Source organism: Anser cygnoides, chromosome 6 (genome assembly GCF_040182565.1).
Source record: "Anser cygnoides isolate HZ-2024a breed goose chromosome 6, Taihu_goose_T2T_genome, whole genome shotgun sequence".
NCBI classification, from domain to species: domain Eukaryota; kingdom Metazoa; phylum Chordata; class Aves; order Anseriformes; family Anatidae; genus Anser; species Anser cygnoides.
The window spans coordinates 29,586,862-29,604,635 of NC_089878.1; the positions used below are offsets into that span (position 1 = coordinate 29,586,862).

Below are 17,774 nucleotides of genomic sequence, written 5' to 3' on the forward strand. Positions count from 1 at the left end.
GTCAGCACTCTATGCTTAACAAGGCCTTCACTCATTGCCAGGGATGGGCTTGCAATGCCTTCAATGGCAGCAATCACAATCATTTTGAACAAAGTCCAGATACATTAAGACTAAATCAACAGCTGAGTTTTCCCCAAACACAGGGTACACAGATATGCATCTGAGGACGAGACACACTTTTTGTCTGAACAGTTTTAATAGTGATTAATAAATTTACTCTAATAAAAATCTTGCTGGCAAAGAGCCCTTAAACATGACATTATTTACATAATTTCCTGCAAAGAACAGCTGCGTAGCCCTCCACTCTGGTCATAACTTCTCCGATGTAGTGCTCTGGCACCCAAACATTCACAAATCTTAATGCACCTGCCTGGCATTTATGATATGAAGCTTATGGAAGAGGTGTGCCTCAGGGAAACCAGCACCTCATATGTGCAACGTGAAAGTCGATGGTGCGACCTGGGTCCAGATCCTGCAGTCAGATCTGTACTGGTAACCACTGGGATGCATTGTAGGATTGGGCTCATATTTACTGATAGCTTTTAATTAGTCTGCATAGCTCATTTCCACATCTGCTTTCCTATAAACAAACCACTAATTAGTTCAGTGAGTCAGTTAAAAGTGTACCATTGTGCCAGATAGTTTAAAGAGACACAGAAAATATTTGAAACACAGTCTGATTAATTTTAATTATTTTTTTAAAAAGGAAGGCATGAAAAAAAAAATCTCCTTCCTCTGAATTCTTCTCCTAATTTCAGGATAAATAGTTGTGAAGTTGTGACTGTGTCAAAGACTTGTATGTCTCCAGAGAAAACCCACTCTGGCTTTAAGCTTTCTGATATATTCTACGGCTTTGGTTTACTCAAGTGGTAGCTCTGAAAGTGCTGCTAGTACTTCTAAAGCCTGATTACTCACCTGAAAAACTCAAGTTAATAACATAGTTTTCTCAATACCCAGGCCTCCTGACCTAATGCAGTAAAGCAATCTTGGTTTCTGGGCCAGAGTCTTGTTTATGATCTGTGCAACTTATGGAGATGAGGTGTTTGTAACTAGGACAGGAAGGCAAGACCCTCTCTCCCCATGCACCATGGGAAATGAGCAGAGCTCCCTAGTTCCTTCTAATATGGGCCTTCTCGGAGAAGATGGTGGCTGCGTCCTTGCACAAACATCCCCCGGGTGATGAGCTGAACAACTCCTTTGGGGCCTTCAGATGGGAAAGCACCTCATGTAGATGTGTTATCCTTGGTCTGACTCCCACCCCAAGTTTCTGAAATCTCAGTGGGCTCAGAAGTAAGCAAAGCACAGAGTATCTGGGACAGGTCTTTGCATGGTCAAAGATCAAACTTCGGTGTGTGTGGATGTATTTAAAGCCAAAAATGAAAGACTTAGACCTCATTAGGCTTTGAGGTTCCTCCTAAGTCTTAGTTTTATGTGGCTAAATCTTTATTGACTCTGACTGAAAGCTTTAGGACAAGGCAGCTATCCTTCCTGTTTAACCTTGTGCCACTTGTAACAACAGATGGTGAAATAATTAGGTCATTTTTTTAAGTGTGGGCTTTTGCTTTCCAAGCCGACCACTCCTTTAGTGCTAAAAGTCTTGCTTCAGGTGTCCCCCGACACCTGCTCTCTTTGATATAGCATCTAATCACTAAGCACAATGTATTTCCTCCATCCTCCTTACATTCATATGAGGCTTGTAGCATTCTGGCAATTTAAACCTCCACTCTCCATGGGTGAGTCAGGATGGCTTTGGTGAACTGTCCATTTCTTCTGATTATTTCTCACCATGGTAAGGGACTGTGGCTGAGGACTAGCAACTTTACCCCACGAAGACTTTAATGGTCCAAATACACTCTCAGTGCAGATTAAAGTGGAATCACTAATGCAATTTTGACCTGACTTTGATGCAGCAGCGTATTGATGTGGGGTGACACCGCAGCAAGGCAACAAGGTTAGATCTCAGCAGTGATTAAAGCGGAGTTCCTGAGAGGATGTTTACATCCTGTGTTTGCAAGTGTGTAGGGAGGCGACTGGAAAACAGCACAGGGTGCCTGCTCTGGGTGTGCTCCAGCTGCCTCTACACAGACCGCAAGGGAAAACGAGATGTTTTCAAACTCTTCTTGCCTTTACCCTCTAACCCATTGTCCCTCTGGAAGATAATCACAGTCTTCTCAGCTGCTGCGTATTCAGTAGTCAGACAGTCAATCAATCAATCAATCAGTCAATCAATCAGCATTAAAGCTGGTTTTGCCAGGTGTCACCCTCACCAGCTGGGAGGGCGGCTGCACCTTTTGGATGCGGGTCTGGGCCTGGCTCCAGCCCTGGGGGGGCCCAGAGGGAGCCCCCCCCCCCCCCCCCGCTAGGAAACCGCACCACGCGTCTACCCCGCGCCCTGGGGGGAGGCTGTGCCGGCACTGTGTACCGCGAGATGCTCGTATGTATGGATATATTACATATTTATAAGCAAAGGAGCAACTGAGATGAGGGCGCTTTAAAATGTTCCAGCCACAGCGGTACCCGGGGAGGGAGAGAATTTTTTTATTATTATTTTTTTTCCTCCCTTCTAGGCATCTGATTTACTCCGTGACTCTGATGCTTATCAACAAAGCGTGAAGATTGCAATAAGGATCCTCCCTGGAAGGCGAGGAGGAGTGACTTCAGGGGGCTGGGAGGAGGTGGAGTGCAGCGCGGCTCTCGCCTATAAGGAGGTGCCCAGCGCCCGGTTGCTGCTTCCAGCCGCAGCTCGCAAGGTGAATTTCCGCGGTGCGAGCTCTGCCGCCGGCATTTGGAGCATCTCCTCCTCCGGGGGCCGCGGAGGACGGCCCCTCGGCTCCCCCCGCTCCGGCTGCCCATTTACCCGGAGTGCCTGGATGCCCGATGGAGTAGATGAGAGGGAGAAGAGGGAGCGCACAGAAGCTGAGGGGCGCTCGGAAACCGGGTCCGGTGGAGACGGGCGGGTGGCTGGCTTCCCCCTGTGGGGCTGACCATGGATTCCCCAGCCCTCGGGGGTTTCACGCTGCTGCTCGTCAGTTTTTGGCACCTGGGATTAACCGCAACCAATTGTGAGTAGCGGGAGCGCAGGAGTTGCCTGGTGTCGGGGTGAAGGGGGGGGGGGGTGAGGGGCGGGAAAGAATGTAAGGGGGCAAAAAACTCCCTGCAAACCGAGGGTATTGCAACGCGACCTCTAAGAAAGTTAGCCCACCTCCGCTTTGCTAATCGAGCTGAGAAATGCAAAGTTGCGGCCAGATGGAGGGGTTGCTCGCCGCCGTCCTGCCGCTGTGGACGTGGATGCGAACGGGAGCCGCTAGAGCCTGCAGCGAGCCTCTCGCTCGCTTTCCATCCTTCCGCCGGCCGCGTTAATTTTTTATTTTCATTTTATTGCTTTCGCGGCCGGGGCTGCGCGCCTGTCCCCGCCATCGCGCCGGAGCCGCTCGCCGAGCTCCGCACGGGTCGGGGCTGCCGGCACCCCGCGGAGCATCCCCGGCGGAGCCCCCCCGGGTGCCGTCGGTCCCCGCGGTGGCCCCTCTCCCTTCCCCATCCCGGGGGGGCTGCGATTCCCCTTCTCGCTCCCTCTCCTCTCCGTTTCGGTCCCCTCCTAAGTTTCCCACGCCCCAAGGGCGGTGCCGGCGGCTTTGGCCCGCAGCAGGACCCCCTCCTTCCTCCCCCATTTTCCTCCCCCCGGCTCGGGGCTTTGCAGCTCTGTCGCCGGCATCCCCGGGGGCGTCCCGCCGCCTGCCCCCCTCCGTGAGACCGCCGGGCGGGGGGATGCTGCGGCGGGGGCCGGGGCGGCCGGGCCCGTCGGGGGCCGCGGGGCAGGCGGGGGCGGCAGCGGGGGGGCGAGGAGGCCGCCAGAGGGCGCCGGAGCCCCACCGACGGCCCGGCCCAGCACGGCCCGGCCCGGCACAGCCCGGTGCCCGCGGACAGCGCTCCGTGCCGCCGGCTGGATGCTGCTGCCAAACCCGCGGGGGAGCCTTGCTTCAGTTCTCTCTTTTTTTTTTTTCTTTCGCTCAATTAAATTATGGTTAATATGTTTTAATAACGTTCGCGGATGCTAAATGGCAGGCGATTTAAGGCAGAGGCTTGCCGTTACTGATGCAGTAATAAAGTTAATTCCTAACACTTAAAAAGAAACTCTGCATTAATGAGTTTTACTATTTCACGGGTGACAGTTTAATTTCCCAGTGCCAATAAACATTTCCATTGAATACACACTACTTCCTAAATATTTAGGAGTCAATCTTTTTAAAGAGTAATGATCAATAGTTTTATTATACTGTACAGATCTTACTTATTCATTGCTCAATGAATTAGCATAGAATCAGCTGTAAGCGCTTTCCCAGGAGCTGAGCAAAGGAGCCTGTGAATCTGTAATAGCTACAAGTTCCCTGGAAACCTTGTTAGGTTGGGATGTGAGGATATCTGTGTGCGCACGGACCTCAGTAATTGCATCCAGTATAAAAATTTGTCACCTTCTTAAGTAACTCTTCTCTACGTGCTGCAGCTCAGGAACGCTTGGTCCTATGGCAGATGGGGCTAAGAAATCTTATGAACTGGTGAAAATGTTGAATTATGTCTGCCTAGAAGTAGAAATATCCTGAAACTTTACTTGAAGAACTAAAAAGTCCTTGTTTTTAAGGATTGCTAATCTCCTGGATACCCGGTAAACTTTCCAAAAGGAGATGTTCCCATATTCTGTAAATGGGAACCTTCAGCACAGGCCACTGTCGGGAGCTGAGGTCCTTTTATTTGAAAATCAAAGTGCAAATGGAAAAGTGTTCCTTCTGCACTTTCCTTGATTTGAGTGGTTTGGCCAAAGGACTTGCATTTGGATGTTTATATCGGTGTATTTGCAATGGCTTTAACTGCCTCATTTCTGACAAGTTCTGTGAACAAGAACAGAATGGCGGATTTTTTTTTTTTATACTGGAAAAGGAGTATGCTTCTGGGAGGAAGAAAGCAAGTTCTTTAGTTTTCTTCCGAAAATATAATTTGGCTTTAATCTAGGTAACTTTTTTTTTTCTTGCTCCTAAATTAGGAAACTCTTAAAAATAATAAGAGAAAACCCTGAACAAGTCAAAACCTTTCTTGCCACTGAGATATCTGATTCCAATTTCCTCTTTGGTATAGTTTTTAATTAAACAAAGAATTACTAAAGAAATTGCTTTGAAACACAGCTACAGGCTAGGGGTCAGTAGACATCATTAGAAAGATCAGAATTTTCAAATGCTAATAAAACCTGAGAAATTCCTCCCACTTGGCTTTTTGCAATAATTTATTATGTTAGGATACTAGAGTGGCAATAGGATTTATCCCCAGGATACTAATTACTAGAAAATGACTAAATAGACACATACATCATATTGGAATGGGTTGCATATGATATCTGGCTGAACTGAAACTTCTGCATTCATCAGGTAGACAAGGAGACACAAAGCCTTGCCTGCTGTATAACAAATTGTGCCCTTTAGCAGCATACTCTGTGATCTGGAAGTATTAGTAGCTTTGGTAAGTCTAGATTGCCAGCTCTTGAATGTGTTTGTTTGTTTTGATTTCTTCTTCCTTTTTAAGTTGGAGTGAAGTGTAAATAGTGAAAATATGAAAAGAGAAATGAAATTACATTTTCCCCAACCACCCTGAAATAGCAGTGCAGGGCTAGTCTACATCTGCAAGAAAGAAATAGCACTCCTGGCTAATGGTCCTCAGTTTGGTGTTGTGTGTTTTTGAATTTTCTTCTATTATTATTTTAAATATTCCGCCTCCTCTTTTATTTATATCTTTCTTGACCGACCTTTCTACATGTCAAGAAAGATGAGGCAGATTAAGTCACCTTCTGGAGAAGTGACTCCTTCTAGCTCCCATTGCGGAAGTTATTCTCGGTAACAATGCCATATTTCCATTCTTGAGCACAGCCTCCTCTTCCTCCCACAGAATCACTAGCATTTGTTATCTGATCATGAGGCTTTCAAACCTTTCAATTAAACCCAGTCATGACTGTCAGTCAAACCTGCAGAAATTCAGAGCGTGGTAGAATTACATCTATTGAATTTCTTATTGGGATATAAGGTCAACGTATGGTCCACTACTCTGCAGTAGATTTAGATTTGCCCTTACAGGAGACTGTCTTCAATAACTCTATTCAGTTAAATGTAGGTAGCGCGTGTGTAAGTATGTCTATTAATTGTGAAATAGGGAAAAAAATGAATTTAATTTTTTTTTTGTGGCAGAACTGTTGACTGATGTTTTTAGTCTTCCTTTATGGTGATCTTAATTGACAGTAATTGTGCAGGAATCAGACAAGTGTAAGTGAAAACTTTCAGGGGAAATTTTGATTCTAAGCACTTGAGGCCATCAAGATCAGTAAGTGCATTTGGGACGTGTAATACCGTGGATGAGACCTATTAGGTCAGCATTGATAAAGGCAAGAGGTCTGTTAAACAATAACCTTTATATACATGTGGTCAGAAATGCTAAGTTTTGAAGAGATCTGCTGAAATAAGTAGACTATTGATCTTCAGATTGCAGTCTGAGGCTTATTCACTTGCAGGCTGAGTAAACAGGATCAGACATCTCTCTGGTTCTTACTCCTCCGGCTCCTGTACTTAAATATTCCCTGCAAGAGACTAGTATGCAGACATACTTTCTTCCTTTTAGTTATGTTATTTAGGGAGAATAGCATATCCAAATGTTAGCTTTGTCACGCCTTCTGATGCAACAATGGAATAAATGATACAGGATAATGAGATTTCCTGAGAGAAAGGCTGTGAATGAGATTCCTGCCACAGCAAAGTCCAGGGGACACGTTGCTGATGAGTGCCTCTCTTGCACATCTGTCATCATCTATCATACAATCAGTTTGACTCAACTAGCACTCCTTGGCGTTGAATCAGTCTTAAAGATGGTCTTTCCACAGACTGCAATGGTCTTTGGATTCTGCATCCACTAGGCAGATGGCATTGCCAGCCCACAGGAATTTATCTGGGGTTATTATCTTCTCAGTATCAAATACATTGTCTGCTTGGACATTTTTTTTTTTCTGTTAATGTCATGCAAATGCGGCAGTTTTTTTTTGTGTGTGTAAATTAACAGCAAGAACAAATTGTTTTCAAATGTGCTTGGTACATTTGTATGAAGTATAGACTTCAAGTGGAAAATATGGTGATGCTGGGTAGAACAACACATGCATGAAGCTCTCTCAGCGTACATACAAGCTTCTGCCAGCTACCCACTGAATGTAGGGCTGATGAATGTTTTTTTAATCACTGTAATTCTTTTGCCAATGGGAAACTGAGTCAGTGTATCATAAGTAAGCACGGAGATAAATGTATAATCAATGTGAGAATCAATGTAACTAAAATAAATCCTCTGGGGGTCAACTGGATTGGTCCTTTATGGTGTGATCATGTCCTGTGATCTGCTGTTGGATCATATTCATATTTGCCGTACTATATATAATCATTTCTAAATCCACAGATTATTCCTGACTTCCTCTTCCCCTCTCTCCCCTATCTCTGCTGCTATTTGAAGCAAATGGAGTCTGGATGGCTGAATACTGAAGTGAATAAGTATACGAATGCAGTGGGAGTGTGAGATGGGTTTTATTTATTTTTAGACCCAAAATGCATTTTTAGGTAGATGTGACAGGTTTTAGCTTGCTTGGCAAACTTGAATTACTTTCTTGTCCCCCAGTGACCTGCTCAGGAAAAGATGAGAATGGGTGAAACACAGACCTGCATCTGCACCCCCCAGGGTCACATGCAACAGAGGCTCTCTAAATGTGTTGGCTTTTCCTTAGCTTACCAGCCTCCTGTGTCCTACCTACCAAGCATCTGAGAGAGTGAGCTGTCTGTGCTGCACACCAGGTAACCTGTCGTGCTTTCATAAAACAAAGGCTTTTGCCAGGCTTTGCCACTGCTAGAACTCGGGCAAGTTGTTCTGGCCCTGTGGCATTCACTTTTTTTTTTTTTTAAGACCACTGCTGTCTTACTGATATGACGGCCACATGCATCATGCCTGTGGGATGGGGTCCTCGCTGGACGCATCTCTTCTGGGTATACACAGAAAGGAAAGGTGTAAAAGAGAAAGGAAGAGGTAGATTTGCACGGACACTTTCTGCTGTCAGTAAAATGTCTTTAAGAGATATGGAGTGCTGTGTTCTCTGCTAACTAAACTCCTAACTCGAACCAAGGGAAGAGAATTGTGTAATCCTGATGTAATAAAGCTTTAAAATTACAGGCAGTTCTTGAAGGTTTTGAATGCATCACTTGGTAAAGCAGAAAGCATCAGCAGACCTATTAGAAAGTCTCTATAGCATCAGGGGAAAAAAAAAATGTTTTTTTGTATGTGTTGCTGGGCTGATATAATTGATAACTAATTTCCTTGTATTAATTTTCTCTATGAATTTTCTAATTGTCCTGTGCAGTGCAGATTCTTGTGGGCTGATAATGCCATCTGTTCTCTAGATCAGCACAACTGATGATGTTTTAAATGATGAAAACAATGTAATATAGAATTGGAGGGAGAGGGGGGAATGCCAAAACATTGGTTTATTTTTTTTAATTACCCACTCTAAACAGTTAAAAAAATTAGGGAGTTTATCATGTAGTGATATAAATCTCCTTCTATATAGATACGCTCCAAAAGAAAGGAAAGTAACTTAGTAAAAGAGAAAGCATGAATCCATTTGTAAATGTCAGAAGGATCATGACTGATCTGTATACCAGGAGAGGAAAAAATGTTTTTCTGGCAGAGGTTTTTCTTCTGCATAATACTAGCTCTTCTTCTACGTTATTACAAACGTATGCTGAAACTGAGATAACTCGGTCCATTTTCTACAGAATTTTGTGCTTAGAGTATTGAAACAGGAACTGAATAAAACAGTGGAAGTTTGTGTGAAGCTACCCCACTATTGAAAATACTAACCAGGTATTAGAGTACTGGCTGGTTTACTTATTGTTGCATGTTGTAACCTGTGAATTAAAACCCCACAGAACTGACTTCTTGAATGTACAGTTGTAGTATTTCACCTGAAAATAAGATACAGAACTCAGAGACAGCATTCTTGTAGGTAATGGTATCTTCTATTTTATGCAGTGTTTCTCTAACATAATGATGACCTCACTAGTGTTCAATCTTTCAGACTCCATTGCAGCCCCAGGGGCATGAACCTGCATGGGTACTGAATAATCAAAAATGTCAGAATTGTGCTCCAGACAGTGCAAGGGAATATAATGAGTTCGTGGACATGTGTAAGGAAAATATGTGTGTATATATATATTTTTTTCCATGACAGAAGTTGTCTGTGGAAATGATTTTGGAAAAGAAATGCTTGTTCCACTCTTTTTCGGGGACCATCTATTTGGAAACTATTTCCTGGATGAGAGAGGGCTTTAGTTTTAGGAAGACGTCAATAAGTGATTTGCATGGCAAAAGTGATGCCAGCACCTTAGCCTCCTTCTGTGTTAGTTCTGCCTTTGTCCTAGGTAGGTGCTAAATCAGAGAGGAGTCAGGCTTGGATTGAGAGCACAGTGCAGCAGTGTTGGGGGTTGGTGGGAAGCATCTAGGGAACCAGGGTACAAATGGGTTTACCCTTTGTTCCCGTCTAATTGAAACTGGCCTTGGGTAACAAGCTCAATGGCTTCTGTTTCATCATGAATGATGATTACCTAAGTAAATCATTTTGCACTTGCAGCATCATTCATCAGCACCACTGTAATTCAAGATCTGGCTTTCTGCTCTGGGATTGTGTTGGTGTGCTTGTATTGGGCCAGGGAAGCCCAGACTCCTGACCACACAGACCAGCTTGCCAATGAGTTGGATGTAGGTGCTGGAGGTTTTCTGGGAAGAGTTTCTGTGGTTCCCTCTTGTCATAGTTAACATCAGCCATATCACACCAGTGGTTAGTTTATAATGTGCCAGCAGTATTTCTGTGCTGGACAATGCGACTCCAAAGCTGAGGCTAAGGGGTATTCTTATGAGCATCACTAATATATGGATTCTTAATAACAATAACGAGGAAAAGCTAACTTTGTAATTGCTCATTTAGTGCCATTCTCAACTCTAAAAGATTTTTGGTGGCTTGTGTTAATGCACTCTTTTCCAAACCATTAACTGCTTGGGATCCATGTGATCCTTATGGGATAAGAGAGCATCAAACTGCAGTGGGACAGACAGGACTCCTTTCAGTCTAGTGCTCAGAAGATGCTCAGTAACACCCACAGCAGTGGAAACTGCATAGAGTAACTATGGTATAATTCTGGGGAACGCTTCCCTTTTGACATTGTTGAGTCTAGCACAGAGTCCCAGAGCATGAAACAGAATTGTATGCAATGCTAACCATTGCGGCACAGTAGGAATTGGACTGGAAAGGAAGTAAATGTATTTCATTCTGTTTTACTGTGTGTATTGAGAAGGATTAAGTGTTGGCCTTGGCAATTCTGGAGCATAATATTTTTTTCTAGAAGTATTCAGTGCACTGTGTTGCCAATATAGTAGTAAATAATAATAATTTTCAAATGGGCAAAATCCTTCCTTTGTTCCCAGCTGGGCAATAAGGAGTTGCTAAACGTTGTACTGCTTGGATAAAAACTCGCAAGATCCATTTACTTCTGTGAATGGTGAGGCATTGTTCCTCGATGACTGGTTCTTCACTGACAGCTCATCAGCAGTCCAGGAACAGAGACAAATGCCTTGTGATCTCTGTCACCAGTGACATAGCTGTAGTCATTCCCATGTTAGTTCAATGATGGCTCTATATGTTTGGACATAAATTGCCCCCACTTCTGGTATGGATGCTGCAAGCCATTGCTCTTTGTCCTCTTTCTAGGTCATAAAAAAACCCACTGAAAGTTAACAAAGCCATTTTCTTCCTCCTCTCTATGCAAATTTGTCACTAGAGCGGCAGGGGAAAATGGCATTTTGTTGCTGGAGATTATCTGGTGTGTCCGTAAAACTATGCATACGGAAAGTAGCAGGAGATGGAGACTGTTTGTAGGGAAAGAGGGGAGGTCCAAGGGATCTTCTCCCAGTTTGTCCATTACTACTGGCAGCTTCCTAATGCACTCAAGGAAGAGGTCTAAATTAATGGTCCAAGTGAGCCATTGGTGAACGGTTAAGAGTAACACATGCATTTATAGTAATCAGGATTGATTTATGAATAGGACAAAAGGGACTAAATATGCCATGAAAATGAGTGTTGAAGATTCCCCACTCCAATGAATAATTTATCTTCTAGTACCCATGAAAACAAAAACTGTGCACATAAGAACCCATTAGAAAAGTTAATCCCACAAATGGCTGAACACGGACAAAAACAGCTTTTGTTTTAAAAGGTAGATTTACTCAAATCTTCTCTAATTTGATTTGCCAGTGGGGTATAATTTAAGTCAAACAAGTTAGCAGCATTACTTGCTATATGAAGATATAAATATTTAATAGGTGATGAGAAATGTCTGCCCCAGAGGATAACAAGCTAAGGAGCACTCATTCTCCACAGTCCTAAAGGCAAAGGGTATGCTAAAACCAACAGAAATAGCAAGCAAAATGGAGAGGGAGCTTCTCTTCCCAGGACGTGGTCCTCTGAAGCTGGCCTTAAGGGCACCTGTATTGCCTCTGCTATTCTACATAATCCCAGGAAAACTCTCTTTACAAGTAATGATAGTGTTCTTTTAGTGCCTATAAATGTCATGGTCTTTCTATGGTCTCTGTATGTCTGCAGATGTTCACAGTGAACCTCTCCTAGCCAGAGCACCTCCTCTGGGGCGTGTAGGATGCTGCATCCTCAATTCCTTGGGTTGGGTGTTTGTGTCAACACTAAACAGAGCATCATAGACAGGGTAGACGAGAGACACTACAAAGTGCCTTTGGATATCTTCCTGTCTGCCCTGAAAAATTCAGGGGGGGTCAGTTTGTGTGGTTTTGTTTTTGATACAAAATTTACAATAATAGTTTGCTTTTTAATTTTAGACGAAGAACCTCCTTCAGCAACTCCTAGCAAAATTAAACAGCTATGGCATTTTTCATAGACTGTTTGTTTGGAAAAGAAAATGAAAATTTGATGAATTTCAATCAGAAGTAGCTTGCAGCATTCATATATTTATAGATTATCAAATTCTCTTTTCCCATCTCTGCTTCTTAAGTGCAGAACTCATCTTATATGTAATATTAATTCTCATTATTCTTGGACAATTATTCACGGGTTTCTTTCACCGACTTAGTTCATCTAGGACCTGGTCTAAACAAAAAAGAATGACTCTTAAATTTCAGATCTACTTTTCCTCAGAAGCCAGTTCCTCCAGTATGTAAATCCTTGTTATTGTTCTCCTGTGAAGTTTTTTTCTTAAAACCTGTCTGGCAATATATGCAATACTAAATGTGTTTACACCTGTCAGTTGAAAGAACTATTAATTTTCCTGGTGACTGCTGCTCTTCTTGAGTACATCATCTGAAAGTGTATTGGCCTGCTCTTTTGTCAGATTCTGTGCCAGCCTTGTATCCAACTTACTGACAATATAATAAGTTAGTTGCATGCAATTTTGTATTCTTCTTTATATATGTATATAGTAAAATAATATATAATGAAATACTCAACGTGAGGACCCAGGAAACAGAACAACATTTAATAAAATAATATGTATATATAATACATTGTGCCCAGTAGTAGGATGAGAGGCAACAAGCGCAAACTGAAGCACAGGGAGTTCCAGCTGAATATGTGAGGGCACGTCTTTATTGTGATGGTGGCAGAGCACTGGAACAGGTACCTTCTCTAATGATATTCAAAACCCGCCTGGATGCCATCCTGCGCAATGTGCGCTAGGTGATCCTGTTTGGCAGGGGGTTTGGACTAGATGATCTTCAGAGGTCCCTTCCAACCTTGGCCATTCTGTGATAAATATAATGTATATTTATAATATATTTTATTATATAATTTTATATATTAAAAATCTATTTTATTGTTTTTCTGTTTCATGGGTCCTCTTGTTCTGCTGAGTTGAGCATTAGTTGCCATAGTACATGGGGTTACATTGTATAATGATTTTTGTATAAGCATTGCAGAAAGCACTTTCAGTGTCTGAAAAGCTGATAGTCTAAGGGTATTCTTGGTTCTCTTTCTTCCAGGCAGTTACGGGCTCATGTTGCCAGTGCTGCTGTATGGACACATGACAGTTTATTCCAACCTGGAAGCCATATAGCTAGCTCTTTATTAGGAGCATTAGGTACATGATGTTGCTCATGACAGTGCACAAAAGTCTGCATAGATACTATTTTTTAAAAAAATCCCACATTTTTTCCTATCTTTACCTTCTTTCTCTGAAGAAATGCATCATGTTGGTCACTTTGATTGAGGCTCTACTGGCCTCAAATCCTGAGCATGGGCAAAGCCTTTACACTACAGGGAGCTTTTGAGAAATTTCTCTTGCTTTCTTGGCTCAGTTTCCTGGTGGAGATCTACTGTATGGTTTCTGTGCTCTAAGAAAGTCACCAAGGAATTTGTTTGGCTTTGTCATTCAGCAGAAGCACATAGGCTGGAACCAGGGAGGAAAGGATGAACTGAATCAAGCTGAAAACTAGTATTGTCAGCCACATTCCCAAGTTCCAAATGTCCCTGAAATGACTGTTACATAAGACATTTTACCTATAACATTAGATTTGTTTGCAAATTATAAACTCTTGTCTTCTTGAAGCCTGCATCTGGTAGCTGGTACTGTTCCCTGGGGCCTCCTTCACAGAGGCTGTGCATCAGTCAAAGTAATCTTATTTACTGCACCATTATGAGTTTGGATTACAATCTCCTTTACACACCCACATTCATCAGTGGCTGTTTGCAAAAGCCCAGACTGTTTTTCAGACAACTGATGGAGATGTGCTTTTCATCTGTACTTTTGCTCAGGAGCTGCGGCTGGCTTTGTTGGGCAATGTCAATGAATATGAAAGAGGTTCCCTACTTTCCTGAGACCTCAGCAGAATACACAGGAAAAAAAAAATCTGCTCGCTACATCATAAATCATTTTCCACTTTAGCTTATAGAAGGAGGTATCAACCTCTGTGACTCATCCCATTTCACAACAAACACATGCTATTTCACTGGCTCTGACAGGCTTGATCCAAACCCCACCAATTCTGTCATTGGGTCTGGACTTCAATGGCTTCTGAGAATCAAATAAGGAAGTCCTGATTTGACGGTCTCCCTCTGATTACAAGCGGACAGTGAGTCAGAGCTATAACAGAACAGATTTTCCTCCTACCCTCTCTAACCTCCCTCCCCCCACACCCAAAGCCTTAGTAGCGTGTGATTTACAGTGCCTGTTTTTTGCAACTTCATCTAATTAGCACAGGCACTGAGGTCAGTATTCTAACACCTGACAGACTTTACAAGGCAACACCACAATTGCAAGTGCAATTATCGGTTCTTCTACTGCACTGAAAAATGTAGCATATGAAAATTAGCATAAAAATCCTAAATGTTAGGATGAAAGGGTGGGCGTTAGAGGAGAGGTACCATCTTCAAATTTGAAAAGCCTGGATTTGATGCTTGGTTTTTTTTTTTTAAAGTTTCCCTGGATATCATTATGTGATGTGTTTAATTGCTTTGAGCTTGAGTTTACCTGGTTTATCTCATTAGAGCTAAATGTGCATCTCTTAGTGTGTAATAGACTGCACCTACCAGCTGTTAGAGAAAGAGACCCTTATGCTAGGCAATGACATAATATAAGCAAAAATACTCTTAGTGCATTTCTTTTAAAATTACTTACAGTGCCCACAAATAATCACGTCTCTAAACCATTGTAATCTGTAGTTGCTCTCCCTGGTGACCTCCCTAGGGGTCTCTATGCAGCAACTTTTAGGATCTCCATGTAAACCTACAGTTACACAGTGCGAGAGCTGTGTGGTTGGCTGTGAGCCAGGGAAATAAAACTTTTTTTTCCTTTTTTGAGCACTGTGCCCTTCCAGTCACTTCTATGTGGCATATGGGTAGAGCTTGCTTGCTGCTTCTCCTAAACTATGATTATTTGGTGGAAATGGTGCATTCATGCGAAGTTAAAGAATAATAACTAGATAAATATGACTATAAAGTGCTGTCCTGAGGTAGCCGAAAGAAATGCACAAAAAAGAAGGTTATTCCCTTTTATTTCTTACATTAAGGGAAACTATAATCTTAGCTTAGATAGAATTTAGAACAAATCTATGAAGTCATGTTCAAGCTAAGCTTTGTAAATTTCAAGACAGGCACTTAATTCGGTATTCAGGCAAGGAGAAAAACAGTTCATAGCTGGAAATACCTGCTCTTCTCGTCCACAAGGTGCACTGAGAAGACTAATTGATTTAGACTCCTTCAGGATAGAAACAGGTTTTCTGTGTTTTTGGAAATGTGAAGCACAAGGTCTTCATCCTAGTGGGAGGATTTCTTGCTATCTGTGATAATAAAAGTGGAGCCTCCACTCTAAAGACTACAGAAGACGACGACATCTGTTTATTCTGCATATTTCAAAGTATGTTGCTGTCTGGTGTTGTCTTTGAGACAGCTAGTTTGGTGAGAACAGCCAGAGACAAGTGTACTAACCTGCAAACCATCAAGGAATGAAATTTTTTTTTTTGGAATAGCTCTTAACTAAGGGATAGTAAACTCGCTAAGGTAGTTTTGAATGTAGCAAAGTTCAGTTCTTCTTAGACAGCCATGATCTCTGTAGACCTGTGGATTTTCTTCAAGTAGGAAATAATGGTGACGGAAAAACCCTGTTCTTTCACCTGTCCTTAACCTACTTTTGAGAGTAAGTATATGGAAGAAGGTAGGAGCTGTTCTTCATACTCCAAAGCTTATTAATGTGTTAATAATTAAGCTCATTTATTTCATTGAGGCTATTTTTGTAGGAAACAGAGTACCAAAGAGAACATCTGAGACTAGTATTTTTAAAGCCAAATGCAACAATATCATCTTACTCTGTGATAGTTTTGTTAGAGAGATAAAAATTGTCTCCTGTAATATTCTTACATATACTGGCAAATAAGTCTTATCCTTTTACTTAGTGTAAGTATTATGAATAAACAGCACATAACACATAGCCTCATTTCATTCTCTGAAATGACCAAGAAGATCAAAGCAAAGAGAAACAGTCATCAGCTATGCAAATGAACAAGGCTTAGAGCAAATCTGCCTGTTAAGTCAGTAATTTGATGGGTTGTTTTTTTGATTAAGCTTCCCTGGGGGGAAGGAAAGATTTAATTAAAAAGAGATTCAAGGGGAATTCAGAATAATAAGTCATGTCTATTTTATCTCTGCCAGAGCCTTGGAAAGTTGGTGGCTGATGATGGAACAGGTTGAGGTGCAAAGAAGGAAGGGCAAATTGGACCACTTCCTTCATGAGTTTGGACCTTCCCATCTGCACTACCTACAGCTTTCAGTCTTCCCCTCCTGATAGCAGCAGAGTTAACAAAGGCTGTTCTTTCCTGCTGCTCTTTCCCGACTTTGTACTTCATTTATTTTCATGGCTAGAGCAATTTCAGTAACACCAACTTGTTTAAGACCTCAGATTTGGCAGCCTACAACATCAAGCTACTTAAGCGTTCAGGTATCATTTCAGCCAGATTAAAAGCTGAGTCCCTCAAATATTGAAACTCTAGTAGAATCAAGTGTCTATTACATATCTAAGGTAATAGAAAAGACCTTTCTGAATGCAGAAGAGCGCTGGCATTTTACAGGTCACTAAAGTATTTGTTTCAGTTGATGTTGTCTAGAAATGGCAGAATACTTTTCTGTAAGGTTGTTGATCAGGTTTGATGAAAGAAGCAAGAAAGCCAGAGAGCACTTCTAGTGTTGTTTCTAAGGATCTTTGGGGAAATTATCATTATTTTTCAGGTCACATTATGTTTCTATTCCTGGCACTCTGTTTATTTAACATTTAAATATCTGCCTTTGTAGCTTCAAAAAGCAAATGGCTGCAGAATCTCATTAGTACTACTGAAGTTTGGTTTTACAGTATAAACATGTTTCAGTTGAGTCCAGTGAATATAATTCTTAGTGTATCATTTAGAAATGTGATAGTGCACTCGAGCAATAGTAAACAGGATGAACTGAAATGAGTGCTCTGTATGATCACTGAAATAAAAAATGCCAGTAAATAGTATCAGAACACAATGATTTAACTGGAAGAGCATTTTTATTAACTTCTTATAGACTCTGAATATTAAAATACATATAGAGCTGATGAAAATAAATTTGTTCTTCCCCTTCTTTTAGAGGAATTTTTTTTTTTTCTATTATCTACATAGTTGTTCCTCTACCTTGAAATCAAATAAATAATGCTCAGGCCTGCCAATGAGATACCAAATCCTCAAAATGCATTTCTCCTGAATTCTGCTGACTGGTCAGTTCACAATTTCCTATGGTAAATGTGACGTTTGAAATCTGATTTTTGAATAGGTATATCCAGATTTTTCTACAAACTTGTGTGAGAATTTACCTATGCATGACATATTTTAAAAGTAAGGTTGTATGTGTGTTACTTCAGTCCTTTGTTCAGAGCAGGATAATATTTTAGACAGTGCTTTTACAGAATCCCATTTCTTTACAATTATTAAAATAAAACAAAAAAATGAGGTGGTGGAATCAAACAGTTCCCTGATTAAATTCATTTCCATTTTGATATTTTATTATTGCTTTCATTATACTCTTTTCTTTTGGGGAGTCACTTTCTAATCCTGAGTAGCTTCAATATTCTGTTTAATAAGACAATTATAAATCTTTTTTTTTTCTTGAGGATTAGTCATTAGGAATTTGA

The 17,774-nt window shown here is 41.7% G+C and overlaps 1 protein-coding gene across 1 annotated transcript in view; it reads left to right on the top strand.

The window, feature by feature from the left end:
* The first annotated feature begins 2,347 nt into the window (after window positions 1-2,347).
* The window catches only part of CNTNAP5 (contactin associated protein family member 5), a 285,697-nt gene continuing 270,270 nt past the window's right edge, over window positions 2,348-17,774 (top strand). The window contains exons 1-2 of the mRNA XM_048050395.2: window positions 2,348-2,434; window positions 2,568-3,062. Of these exons, the coding sequence (XP_047906352.2) occupies window positions 2,987-3,062 (76 nt within the window). The 5' untranslated portion in view covers window positions 2,348-2,434; window positions 2,568-2,986. The remainder of the gene's footprint in view (window positions 2,435-2,567; window positions 3,063-17,774) is intronic.